Raw genomic sequence first — 14,368 nt, forward strand, 5'->3', positions numbered from 1 at the left:
AAAAAGATTATAAAGATGTAATAAAGATTGAACATAATTCCTCATCTTCTACTCCAATCCCTTCCCACCGATTATCATTATTACTTTTTTTTCTTTATAGGCTATCATTAATTATTTTATCAGTGAATTTTATTTTAATTGATTTCTACTAGTGTAAAAATGACGAAACCTTTACTTTTTTATTTATCCATTAACCCTTTAACTTTGCGAAAAATGATTTATTATTATAAACTCTAATGCTTTTATTTAAATTAATTTACAAAATTGTTTTTATTAAATACTCTAAATATATAGGGATAGAGCGTGTCACATTTCTCACCTTCCTCTGACTAGCCGCAACAACAAAAAAATGAAGAAAAAAAAAACACATATATGAATAAATGGAGGGAGGAAGAAGATGGGTAAGGGATCATCAAACCATCCATAAAACTACAACCTTTTCAATTGATTTCAATATAAATTCACTTAAAGGTATCACATTTACCAGGAATTGAATTCTTTGCTCATTTGCATAAATCAAATCAAATACTGAATATATAATAAAATTTTCCATAATAATAAATATATTCCACAATGCTTATTGCAAATTTTATTAGATTTCGAATGCTTTTCTTATTTGTAGAATTGAAAACTATGAAGCAACTAATTAAGGAACCAAATATTTTGCGAAAATAAGAATGACATTAGCAACCAACTCAACAACATGAATGTATTTTGAAAGTTGTGAGGGATCATGGTAAGGAGCATCAGATGGTGACTTTCTCTTGGTACAATCATCAATATCTGATTGTATTGATGCTATAGCCACACTCATGGCTTCGTATTCTTTTCTCTTGAACAAGAAATGTGCATAGTTAATATCACCAAGGACACCATTAGGACCAAAAGAATACAAACACGATCTGAAATGAGTTTTTTCCGTAGGATCCTTAGTACTATGGGCAATCAATTTTTTGATTAAATTGATGGTGTTGGTGACATTTGCACGTGCTACATCAAGGGTGTATTGGGCAATATGAAAATAGCTTTCATTTTGATTTTTGAGAAGAGAGGAACAAAATGAAGGGTTTAGGGTTCCTTGGCAAATTAAAGTCACATGTGAAACAGGGACTGCATATGAGGTTGTAGCTAATAAGAGGAACACTAACGAAAGGGAAGAGAAAATTCCAACCATTGTATAATCTTATTTCTTTCTATTGAAATTTAGTTTCACTTTTGGTTTCAGAAAGCAGTTCTAATTCTTCTTTTATAGTTTTCAATTGAAATCAGGTTTAATGCAAATTCATTTACATAGTGTTTGGTTGGAAGAGAATGAAGTAGGCATGGTAACGGGACGGGGCGGGTTTTACGTTCTCTGCTTCTGCTCCCGCAAATTTAAACCGCCCCCGCCTCCGCCTCCGATACCCGCTGGGGATAAAATCTAGGTCCATATTCCCGTCACCGGCGGGGTTCGGGTTTCCCCGCCCCGGCCCCGCCTCCGCTCTTATTTTTTTTCTTCTTTTTTTCTTTTAAATAAATATGAACAATTTAAAAAAAAAGTAAAATAATATAAATTTTTACATATAAATATTTATAATTTTGGTTTATATATATATATAAATAATTTTTTAATTATATTATTAAGCGGGGCGGGTATGGGGCGGGGGCGTGGTGGATATTAACATTCCCGCCACGCCCCTGCCCCCGATTTTATCAATCGGGGAAAACCTGAACCCGAACCCAAACTCAATAAACACGAGTTTTCCCTATCCAAATCAGGGCGGGTTCGGACAGGTACCACGGGGCGGGTTAGATTGTCATGACTAGAATGAAGAGAGAAAAATATCTTCTAATATAAATTTTGCTCTTCTCTAATAATAAAGAATTTGAATGGAAGGAGAAATATTTTAAATTATTAGTAGCATAATGTTTAAAATATTATTATTTATGTTTTTAAATTTAAAATTATAGATACAAAAATAAATTGGTTTTTAAAATTCCTCTCATCCCCTTATTACTAAACAAGAAAAAAGTTACATATTCTTCAACTAAATAAAATTTTTAATTTCTACCCTCCCTTCCCTTTCTCTCTCCTCCCCCTTCCATTCTTTTAAACCAAACAGACAACTGGACATAATAAATTTTTTATATTTAATATAGGAATTGAATGTTTTATTTTTTTTATCTATTAGAATTATAATAATAGTAACAAATTTAAAGATTAGAATCTTATAATTAAGTCTCTTGGTTCAGTAGTTTTAAGATTTACTCTAAAATATGAAAATTGACTTGATACACTCAAATTTGATTATTATTTATATTAAAATAATATTTGATTAATAAAAATTGTTCTTTGCGAATACAAATTAATCTTGGTTGTCGATTTTAGAAAACAAGTTTGAAAAATTACGTGAACTATATTCATGGATAAAAAAAATTATAACCTTATGCATACTATTCCAAACCTACCAACAAAAAAACTTTGCTTATTTGCTTAATATAAATTGAATATCTTCTTATAGTGATTATAATAATAAGTACATTGAGGTATGTTTGAATAAACAACTTAATTAAAATCTTATTTAATAAACTTTTATTTAAGAGTTAATGTTATAAATACTAAAAATTTAATAAGTTGTTACATTTACATATACTTGTTGATAAGCAGTTATATAATTTTAAAAAGATTGGATATATTTAGAGTTATTATTATTATTATTATTATTATTATTATTATTATTATTATTATTATTATTATTATTATTATTATTATTTAAGAACTTATAAGATGTTTTCTCATTTTTAAAATTAAAAAATTACAAATTAAATCTTGATTGGAAATAAAATATAAATTTAAAAGTAATTAAATATTTTTTTTTAAATGACGTTATATATATCCTATAATATTATAAATAAATAAAAATAATTATTAGTCATCATTTACCTAATTTTAGTTTATAAAATAAATTAATAATAAGATATGAGAAATCAATTATGTACAGAACCATAATTAAAAATTAAGAATCATAAGTTTTAAAAATAAAAAACTCCATATATTCTATAAAATTATGATAAAAAAACTATTGTATAAATAATTAAATATCAACAAAAAAATTATTTCAAATGTGCTAATGTAAGTGAGTACGAGTAACTCACGAAATTCAAACTGATCCAAACCAATCTATTGAATTCGGATCGGATTTTTCCAGTGTTCGTGTCGGACTCAATCCAACCCGCTCAATATTTAACACTATACAAGTCGGATAATAGGTTTTGTATTTTCAACCTGTTACCAACCTGACCCAACCCGATCATATATATATATATATATATATATATATATATATATATATAATAATAATAATAATAATAATAATAACAATAATAATAAATATAACAACAACAACAACAATAATAATAATAATAATAATAATAATAATTGTATTTGAATGGTCATTTGCTCAGAATAATACTCACTATCATTCTTACTTAGTAAGAAGTTTTGTGTTTAGGTTAATAGCATTGTAGCAATATAATATACTTATTTTAAATTTTATTTTTTATTAATTAATGTTGATTTTTTGAGTTGATAATAATGTAACAAATTAATAAATTTATTTTAGAATTTAATTTACATCTATTTTGCAATAATTTATCAAATAATTTGCATATATTTTGAAATATTTAAATTTTTACAAAAACTAAATAAATTTAATAATGTTGATTCGATTAACCCAACCCAACCTAACTTGTTCATGATTGGGTTGTGTTGGATTGAGTTTTTAAAAAAAAATTACATAAATGCAACTCAACCTAACCCATTAAATTTTGACTATGTCAGATAACGAGTTTATCCAAACCCGGTCTAACCCAACTAGCTTACACCCTTAATTTTAGAAAAGAAAGTTACAAAGATAATAAAAAATAAAAATAATATAAAATTGGTTCTTAATGAAATAATAAAAAATAAAAAATGAAAACTATTTACATTGACAGGATTCAAACATGAGTATTTTTTAATAAGCTAAATAATAAGTTATATTAAAAAAAATAAGCTTAATATATTTAGACTACCCATAAAAAACTTTATAACTTCTTTTAAACATTCGCATAAATATCTATAGAATATGATAAATAAAAATAAATTATTTATAAGTTCTTGACAACCTTAATGCAAATAGATTTTTAATTCTTTTCTTGTTTGCATTAAGAAAAAACTTTATTTTTATCATAAAATAAGTTAAACAAAATCTTATGTTTATTAATACCAGATATAAAAAAAATTTCATTTGATTTTACCTCATTCAAAATATTTTTCATTTTATTGAGATTTTATTTTTTAAAGTGACTGTTACTTTTAATAACTCATTTTTATTTTTGATATATCAAGTTTAAAAGAAAATTTTTTATCTATAAAACAAGAAAAATAATTTTAAAAAAATAGATTAGTTTTTTTTTCATTGGTATAAAAAAAAGCTCTTTTAATTAGCGCAAGTTTATTATTATTTTTTAAAATTCAGGAATGAAAGCAGTAGTGTTTACCTATTAAATTTGACTATAATAATAAATACATTCAACAATATCTAATAAAAAATAATTGAGATTAATTTTATTTTTTTGTCAACAATATTAATTGTTATTTTTATTAAATATATGATATAGTTAATTTAGTAGTATTATTAAATGTCATTTATAATAAATATATAAATTAGATGGTTATGCTCTACCAGTTTAAATATATTTTACACTCTCACTTAATCATTTAGAATGGCTCTTGAGTAATTTTTGCAAAAGAAAATAAATTTATTATATATAGTAATTTTTAATATAAAAAATTGAGTAGAAGAAAAACAAGTTAAAATACTTTATCATTTTTATAGTTTCACTTACTTTAATTTTTTTTTAATCTCTATAGTTTAAAATAAACTTTTTTAGTGTTTAGACTTATCTTTTTCAATTATTTTTTAGTCCTTATACTTGTAGTTTTTTTTAATCCATTTAGTCACTATAAATTTTTTTAAACGTCTATTTTGTGTTAATATGTTAGGGGTCTTCAATTTTATAACGGTAAAAAAAAGGATGTCTTAACGATGAACATCACATATGAGCATAAAAGAGACATGAAATATAAATAAATCGAATTTATTATAATTCTAACAAAATAAGTTCCAGATAAAAAACAGACAAACTTGAATTATAGTCACATCAATACAAAAAAGGACAATATTATAAAAAAAATAAAAGAATTAAAAAAAATGCTAATATAATAGATTAAAAAGATCTATGTCAAATTCTAGTAATTGAAAAGGATTGAAAAATATAAGTATAAAGTATAAAAATGTTAATTTTACATTATAGAAAGTAAAATATAAAGTAAGAAAAATATTATAAAAAAAATATTTTTTTTTTTTAAATTACACCGTTGGTACATAAAATATAATGTAGCACTGTTTCATGAGGCTTTTAGTGCTATTAATTATACTTCATAAATATGACGTTAAATAAAATTATTAAATTTAATTATATATTATATGTGAAACATATAACATTTAATGGTATATAAGGAAAAGATTATATATATATATATATATATATATATATATATATATATATAGAGAGAGAGAGAGAGAGAGAGAGGAGGGTTCAAACAATATTCGTATAATTTTTACTAAGTATTATATTGTTCAATAATTTTATATTTGTAAATTTTGTAAATCCAATTATTAGATCGAAAGTTCATATTACTTTATATATTTATATCAAGTTTTGTTAAATTTGAACAAGAACTTGAAGTTTGTTAAAATTGAACAACAACTTAACAGTGTGTTTGGATATGAAATTTAAATAAAATAATTTATTTGTTTGAAGAATTTCAAATTCTTTATTTGGATGAAAAATTTACAAAGAATTTGAAACCCAAGCATTTCTGAAATTTCTTGAAATAGTAAAATTTTAAATTCTCCATAAAAAAATAATAATTTAAAATTTCTTATATTTTTTTTTTCTTATTTCACTTATATATTTTATAATATCTCTTATTTCTTCATATTTTTAATTATTGAATATTTAAAATATTTTTAAAATTATTAAATATTATCTAATATTAATTTTTAAAATGATTAAATATTTAAAAATTGGGTAATATTTATTTTGATAAAATTTTATTTAAAAATCTCAACATACAAATATATTTTTAAAATCAATTTGACCATGGTAAAATCAAATTATCATATTCAAACTAATAATTTAAAATTTTTAAGAAATTTGAATTGATTTATCCAAATAAAACATTTTAAGAAGGATACAAAATTGAAATCAAAGTAATTCAAATACCAAGAATTTCAAATTCCTTGAATTTGTAAAATTCCTCATCCAAATACATCATAAAAGTAATCAAAGTGTTCACATTTTATTATATTTTAAAATATATATATTAGGTCAATTTTGTTTATAATACTTAGTAAAATTTACATTAGTGTCATTTGAACCCTCCTCTTTAAATAATCATAATACCAAAGACTAAAAATAATAATTTAAAATTTTATGAAAAACAAAATAAAATAAAGATTACATGATCAAAATCATAAATTATATATTTTTTCTTCTTAAATATAATTTTCGTCCTCCTTTTCATTTTTAATCTTTTGTTGTTGTTTCCTCTTAATGTTTTATAACATTTCAAAAATATTTCATGTCATCAGTTCCGATTAAAAATATTCCGTGAAATATAACCAATATTTTTAATTGAAATTAATGACATAAACTATTTTTAAAATAGAATATAACCAATATTTTAATTAAAATTAACGACATAAACTATTTTTAAAATATTATAAAAATTGTTAGGATGAAAAAAAGATAAAAATTAAAAAGTGATAAATTATAGAAATAAAATTTATATTTAAATTTATTTTTTTTATCCTAACAATCAAAAGCTAAGCAACTAATGAACCAAAAAATTAGATAAAACAAGAATAATTTCAACAACCAACCCAAGAACTGCAGCATACTGTGGAAGCTTGGAAGGATCATGGTAACGAGGATCAGATGGTGACTCTCCCGAAATACAATCATCAACATCAGTTAATATTGCTGATGCAGCTGTATTAACACCTGCGTAATCTCGTTTCTTCAAAAGCTCTTGAGTATATTCAACATCGCCAAGGGCACCCTCAGAGCCAAAATGTTCCAAACAGGATGTGTAATGGCTTCTTCCCTTGGGATCCTTAGCACTATGTGCAATCAACTGTTTGATCAATATGATTGTGTTAGTGACATTTGCACGTGCTATGTTGATGGTGTATTGGGTAAGGGTAACAAGGTTTGCATTGGGGTGTGAGTTTAGAAGAGTGAAACAAAATGAAGGGTTTTTAGTTTGCTTGCAAATGGCATTCACTTTGCTAACTGGGATTGCATAGGAGGTTGAAGGAAAGAAGAGAATAAACACCAATACAAGAGAAGAGAAATTAGAATGCATTGTGTATATTATCTTTTTTTTTTTTTTTGATAGGCAAATGTTAGTAGTTAGTAATTAGTAGTTATCTCCACTGGGTCCTAGGGGGACTCGAACCTCCATCCTGCCTTATCCCTCCAGCCCCAGGACCACCTCCTTTTACTACCAGACCACCTTATCACTCCTATTGTGTATATTATCTTGTTTCTTTCTATTGAAAACTTTAGTTTTAGTTCATAATGTAATTCAGAATTCAGACTCTTCTTTATAGTTCTCGATTTAAAATATAAAAAAAAAGAAAAACTTGAGATTGAATTTAACGCAAATTCATTTAGGGATGCAAAATTTATTAGATTTAATGTACAAATTGAATGCTTTTTTTATTTACATAAAGAAAATACTAAATATCTTTAAATTTTGGCATTGCAAGTTTTTTTTAGATTTCGAATACTCTTCTTATTTCCAAAAATGAAATACCGGTTACTATTCAAGTTTGGCCGTGATAATAAATGCATTTAATAATATTAAGTGCAAATGTTATTTGGAACTAATTTAAAAAATAATAATTACTTTTGTCAATTATTGTAATTTAGTTTAAACGTGTTTTTAGTCTTTATGATATACAATTTTTCTATTCCGGTCATTGTAAACATTTTCTAAAATAGCTTTTGTAAAAAAAAATTTATTTTAGTCCGCTTAAAGTGTATTTATTTTTTCATTTTAGTGTTCATGATATTTTGTTCATTTTAAGTTAGTTCCTTGAAAATCTATAATGGGGACTAAAAGAAAATTATTCATGTATTACCAAAAAAAAAGGAAAAACGAGTATATTACAAGACAATTTTAAAAAGAAAATAATTTTATAAACCAAAATCAAAAAGTCATATATTACATAATCAAAAGTATATTTAAGCTTTATTTTATTTACTTAATAAAGTATATGGTTAATTTGAATAAGACGATCAAATATCATATATTATAAATACAGAATCGAGTTGACTTAGTGATATTGGAATACTGTACACAAGGTATTAGGATTGAATCTTGTTAACATCTTGTAATTCATCTATAGTTATTAATAAAGGAAACGTAGTAATACAAATAATATCGAATAAATATATATATCACTAAGATTGATTTAGTAGTGAAAAATTAGGATAGGAAGTAAAATATATTATGCTAGAATATTGTTGTTACCATTGTAATTTTTAATTGTCAATTTTTTTTTTTGAATAAATATAATATATTGATGATTTTAGTAAATATATATATAACATATTTAAATAAAAGTTTGATTATATAATGTAGTATGTAACGCTATTAAATAACATCTAACAAATATATTGCTACATTTAATATTATTGATGTAGAATTTAATGTTCTTAAAATAATAATAATAATAATAATATTATTATTATTATTATTATGAAAATATTAATATAATCGTTTATTTAAGTATATTTATCTAAATAATTTTATAAGAATAATAATTAATTTTAATGTATATTTTAATATGCATATATAGGTACAATGTTGTAGATTAAATATTCTCGTTTAATAAAATATTTTATACATAAAAAAACATAAAATAAAATAAAAATAAAAATAAATCATACATTTAATAATAATATGGAGCTTGGATAGTTGGCTTTTGCGGCTATGTCGGTCATACAAATAATACTCGTCTTACCGTTTTTGAGCATTCCCAAGCACTTTGAGCATGGCCCTGTTTTCTGATGCCTTATGATCTTAGTTTCACACATTTATATTTTTCTATATTGTTCCTCTTTTTTTTTTTCTTTTTCTTTATGTTATCTTACACTACCAAAAAAAATCATTTAATAATATATTATTAACACAATATTTATGTTTAATTGCATTTTTGTTCACTTATATTTCATTATTTTAAGAATTTGTTATTCAATTTTTAAATTTATATATTTTGTCATGTCTTTGATTAATTATCTCACATATTATTGATTGATTGTTGACGAATTTGTTATCGTAATTCACTAATCATTATCATGAATTAATATCGTGGCATATATATTAAGATGTGACATAATATATTATTTTTTCGGTCAACACATCATGTTAACAATAATGTTACTTTTAATCATTAATTTGCTACATCAATAATTAATTAAAAACATTAGGCAATCAACTTAAAAAATAAAATAAAAATGTGCCAAATTTTATATGTTGGATAATAAAATGTACAAAATAAAAAAAAAATCAGTTGAGAAAAATCACAAATCGTAAAACATGTTCAATACATAATGCAAGGCCTTAAGTTTATTATTATTCTATAAACTAGTCAACTAAGGACATGTTTGTTATTTAGTCTAAAAAAACAAATTTAAAATCTTATTTTAACATATGATTTTAAGAATAAAATATCATTTTATAATTTTGAATTTCTTAATCATTTAAACATTTAAAGTAGACAAATTAGGCCATAATAGTTATTTTTACAATTTTCAAGGCCTGGACTTATAATGAACGGTTAAGCTGATCAAAACCCTAACCATAATAAGGAACAAAATTTTGTGATTCCCTTTAACTTCTTCCCGTATAAACTTTAGAAATAAAGATGAAAGAATAATTCTAAAATTTTGGGTGGTGCAATTCTGAATTTTACAAATGTTACATGATATAGGGAGAAAAAAAAAAAAAAAAAAACCTTCCCATTTTAACTTTCTAATGAAGCATCGGAGTGCTTTATTACTTTTAAGAGAAAAACCTGCCATGCTACCGCTATCTTCTGATTCCATCCTTTGAGAAGCTTTTCCATTGTTTCTCTATCTCAGAAAAGCGAAGCCTCTTTCTTGCTGCTCTTCGTTTTCTTCTGCCCCCTTTCCTTCTCTTTATGAGGAAATTCCTTTCCTTTTGGTGAGCTAATCACAACACCCTTAACTTTGGGGAGTGTTCTTAAAGCATCTTCTTCACATCCAAAGAGGATAAGATAATGTGTTTCACCTTTTTTTTTTCTCTCCTTTATCAGCTAAGGAAATTTCAACAAATTTATTGGATGCGATTTTGTTAAGTAAAAGTTTAAAAGATTCGGTGTTTTTTTTTTCCTTATCATGGATTTTCTCTAAACCCAATGAATTAGAGATTAATTTTGTTCATAATACTATGATTATAATTGACTCAACAAGTTTTACATAATTGAACATGGATTCTTCATAAGATAGATGGTCACTTCAATGTGTGAGCACAAATTACGGATTGGGTGGTTTGAGATGGAAATGAGTTCCTAAACTTGAATCACATCCATATAACCATTATCAGTGTGATAACAATTACTCAAATCTTTTGTTAAGAATCTAACTCAACCTTATAAAATTGGCTTATAAAATGAAAATTATTCATCACTTATATACACTATTATGATCTTATTTCTAACTAATGTGAGATCTTCAACAAATTTATTAGATAGGATTTTGTTAAGTGAAAGTCTAAAAGATTCAGCATTTTCCCCTATCATGAGTTTTCTCTAGCCCATTGAATTAGAGATTAATTTTCTATGGAATTTGGATTCAATGGTTTGAGATGGAAATGAGTTCCTAAACTTGAATCACATCCATATAAGCATTATCAGTATGACAAAGACTACTTGTGAGACCCCATTTGTCGCTTTCCCTTTTCTCTTCCTCACTATCCTTTACCTTTACTTGCATTCTCTCTTCTTTCCTTTCCTTGGACCTTGTTCAATTCTCTAATCCTTGGTGGTTGTAGGTGCTAGCTGAGAGTGAGTCGATTCCCTTCTTCCGTGTGCCATTTCTCAAGCTTATTCTCTCTTCTCCTTCCCGAAAGCTCGGAACCTTCTTCTCTGAGGTAAGGGAAGTTAGATTTTTTGCTGGATTGGATGTAAATAAGTCTACCAACTCATGTGCCGGTTGCTTTTAGAAGATTGATGGTTTGATTGATGAAAAATGTGTTTTCGGGGTTTTGGGGTTTTGGTTGAAAATTTGGGTTTTTCACGTTTTGATGGTTGCATGTGGGTAAAGCTGGGGTTTTTGAGTTGTTGGTTGAAAATGTGGATCTTTGGGTGGTTTGCATGTGTATGGATGGCTTGATTGTGCAAGTTTTGATAAAAAATTTTGAACTTGGAGAGTTGCTGCTTGGTAGCATGCCGAGCGCAGTTCTTGGCGTTGGGCGCGTGACCATCAGGGGGCTCTATTAGTCAAGGTCTTCGGGCGCAAGGTTGTGTGCACCGGGCGAGCTTGAGGATGGATGCCTCTAGATGGCTCACACTGGGCGTGGTTGGACCACGTTGGGTGCGTTATCAGTCAGTGACTCACTTTTTGGGATTCTGGTGTGGTGTCGGGCGTCACTATGTCTCGCCAGGCGTGGAGACTCCTTGGGAGTCTCTGCTAGGGGTGGCGTTGGGCGCAATTGGTATTGCGCCTAGCGTTAGACTGTTGAGATTTCCGTTTAAACACTTTTGTTTTAATCTATAAATCAGTTAGATTCTATTAACGGTCTCAAACACGGCAAGTATACCGGCCGTTCAAGTAGTAAAAATATCGTATCCACAGGGATTAGAAGGTAACATAAGCATTTATTGACTATTCGTGACTAAAGAATGATTCCAATTTGTAGTTTGTCATGTGAATGTGAATTAAAGATCATGACTACTGGAATGAAAATTATAAAAATATTGGGTTGTGAGTGGAAAAGGTTAGAAATGATATTGTGGTATTGTGAGGTTGTGGGGTCAGATTTCACCAAACATTAAACTAATGAATCCTTAATCTCTTGTTAAATTCATTGCTTAGTCAACCCAATAGTTTACTCAAACCTAATCCCTTAGAGCAAGAGCCTAGGTGTGGATATTGAATATTAATCCCTTGAGTATCCAATATCTACACCCGCATTACGGGCTAGGGTTTAAGACTACTAATGGGCCAAGCTCCATTCCTAGATACATTTCCCACTAGGCATTTGTTTCAGAGCTAGTTTTAAAGGTTATTTTCCAATACCCATGGAACCTATATCATGCAAGGAGAATTAATCCAAGGCAAGCATTAAGAATAGAAACAACACAACAATGAATGAACAACATATATATATATATATATATATATATATATATATATATATATATATATATATATATCATTGAAAACGTGAGGATTACACTAGAATTCGTTGGTTACAGCTAACCCCACAAAAAATGGGTAGAACCACTCAAAATGAGGGCAAAACAAAATAGAGATGAAGGGAGAAATGAAGAAACCGAAGGAAATACCCACACACGAACAGCTCCAAGCTCCGGGAATCCCTTCCACAGCTCCTAAAACTCGTCCAATGTGTGAATGGGGGTTTCTCCCCCGAAAATGGCTTCAAATACGAGCTAGGGAGATCAGATTAGGGTTTCGCGCCCGGCGTGTAAGTCTTCGCGCCCGGCGCGGACTCTTTTGTGCACTTTCTGCCTCAGTGTAAGCCCGACGCAATTTCCTTTTATGCCCGGCGCGATGTCTTCCAGAGAGTTTCAAGCACTCTCTGTCTCGACCACGCCCGGCGCGTGTATTCTCTCGCCCGGCGCCATGGCTTCCAGACTCTATTCTTCTCAAGCCCGGCGCGAGTCATCTTGCGCCCGGCGCAATTTCTTCTCTGCTCCTTAGCCTCTTGGATTCCCAATCCTAAGAATCTTCAATCCTCACTTCTGTAGCTCAATACCTGCACAAAAATGAGGTGTATTAAGGTATTGTTAGCTAAATTTGGGTTAGTTATATCTGCACACAAAATGAACCAAAAAGAGAACAATTATATTGCAATGGTTCAAAGGATGAGTGGAATTTGTTCAATAAATCTCATCCAAAAAGAGGTAAAATTGAGACTTAACAACTCCCCCAAACTTAGAACCTTGCTTGTCCTCAAGCAAAAGGTAATTAATCTAGCAGATAACAAGCAATGCAAGTGTGTTCAATTCTACATCATAGTTCACTTATACTTTCCTTTCGCAAGCATGAACCTCAGATGAACTTTCAGTCACAATTGTTGCAATGGAACATGACAAGGTGCAAACAAAGGTTTCAAAAGAGATCAAAGAGCTGAGAAGAGTAATGACTATCTGTGTATACATCCTCACTAGGAAAGTGTTTCTCTCTATGCACACTAGTGTATCAGGGTGAGTGTTTCTCTCATATCTACTACTTACGCCACATGATTCAACTTTGCTCTTCGTTTCCAAATGAAACCAGTGGTAAAACAAATGCAGGCACTCATCACAAGGTCTTTATTAGGGCAATTCTGGGTCAAGCAGGGTCAAGCATTAGCAGTTTTATGATTTTTCAAGGATTGAAGGTGCTATAGCTTAAGAGAGCAAATAAGATTTTACAATGATGTCACTCTCCATACCCCATTACACATTTTGGCACATGCCCTTTACCAGATCCAAGCCATTAGCCTTTTTGTTTTTGTTTTGCTTTTTTTTTTCTTTTTTTTTTTTTTTGAATAGCTGACCACATACTTTCTTCTTCCCAAAATTCCCCATTCTTCAACTCCCCCAAACTTATTTGATGTCATCAATTTGCTCTCTTAACCAAGGCAAAGGTTATGGTTAATTTTTCATGGTTTGGGACAAGTGGAAGGTGTGGTGTTTAAGCTTAGGAAGGTATGGGTCAAGTGGAAAGTGGATATGGCTTTTTGGCTTAGATGGTTAACAAAATATGGAAATGTGAATGCCTTGATCATATAAGTGCACAACATAAGCAAACCACCAGGGAAACTCAAGCAAAGTCTATCATGCAACTTAAGCGTAGTTCACTCATAAGTATTTAGGCTTAAACCTCACCCGGCTATGCATCCACAAATTATCAAACTCAGCTCAGTTCTATGATCAACATTGAAACCCGCATGCAACTAGTCATGAACTAAAGATCTAACGTGACTTGAAAATGTCTAAGGTACACGCACCACAAACAT

The 14,368-nt window shown here is 28.0% G+C and overlaps 1 protein-coding gene across 1 annotated transcript; it reads right to left on the reverse strand.

The window, feature by feature from the left end:
• Nucleotides 1-6,922: 6,922 nt before the first annotated feature.
• On the reverse strand, nt 6,923-7,456 carry LOC109807436 (pectinesterase inhibitor 1). Its single transcript, XM_020369950.3, has one exon. The coding sequence runs from the start codon at nt 7,454-7,456 to the stop codon at nt 6,923-6,925; it is 534 nt and encodes a 177-aa protein (XP_020225539.1).
• Nucleotides 7,457-14,368: the final 6,912 nt, after the last annotated feature.

The sequence above is a fragment of the Cajanus cajan genome, chromosome 7, assembly GCF_000230855.2.
Source record: "Cajanus cajan strain Asha chromosome 7, NIPB_CcT2T_4, whole genome shotgun sequence".
Taxonomy (NCBI): Eukaryota; Viridiplantae; Streptophyta; class Magnoliopsida; order Fabales; family Fabaceae; genus Cajanus; species Cajanus cajan.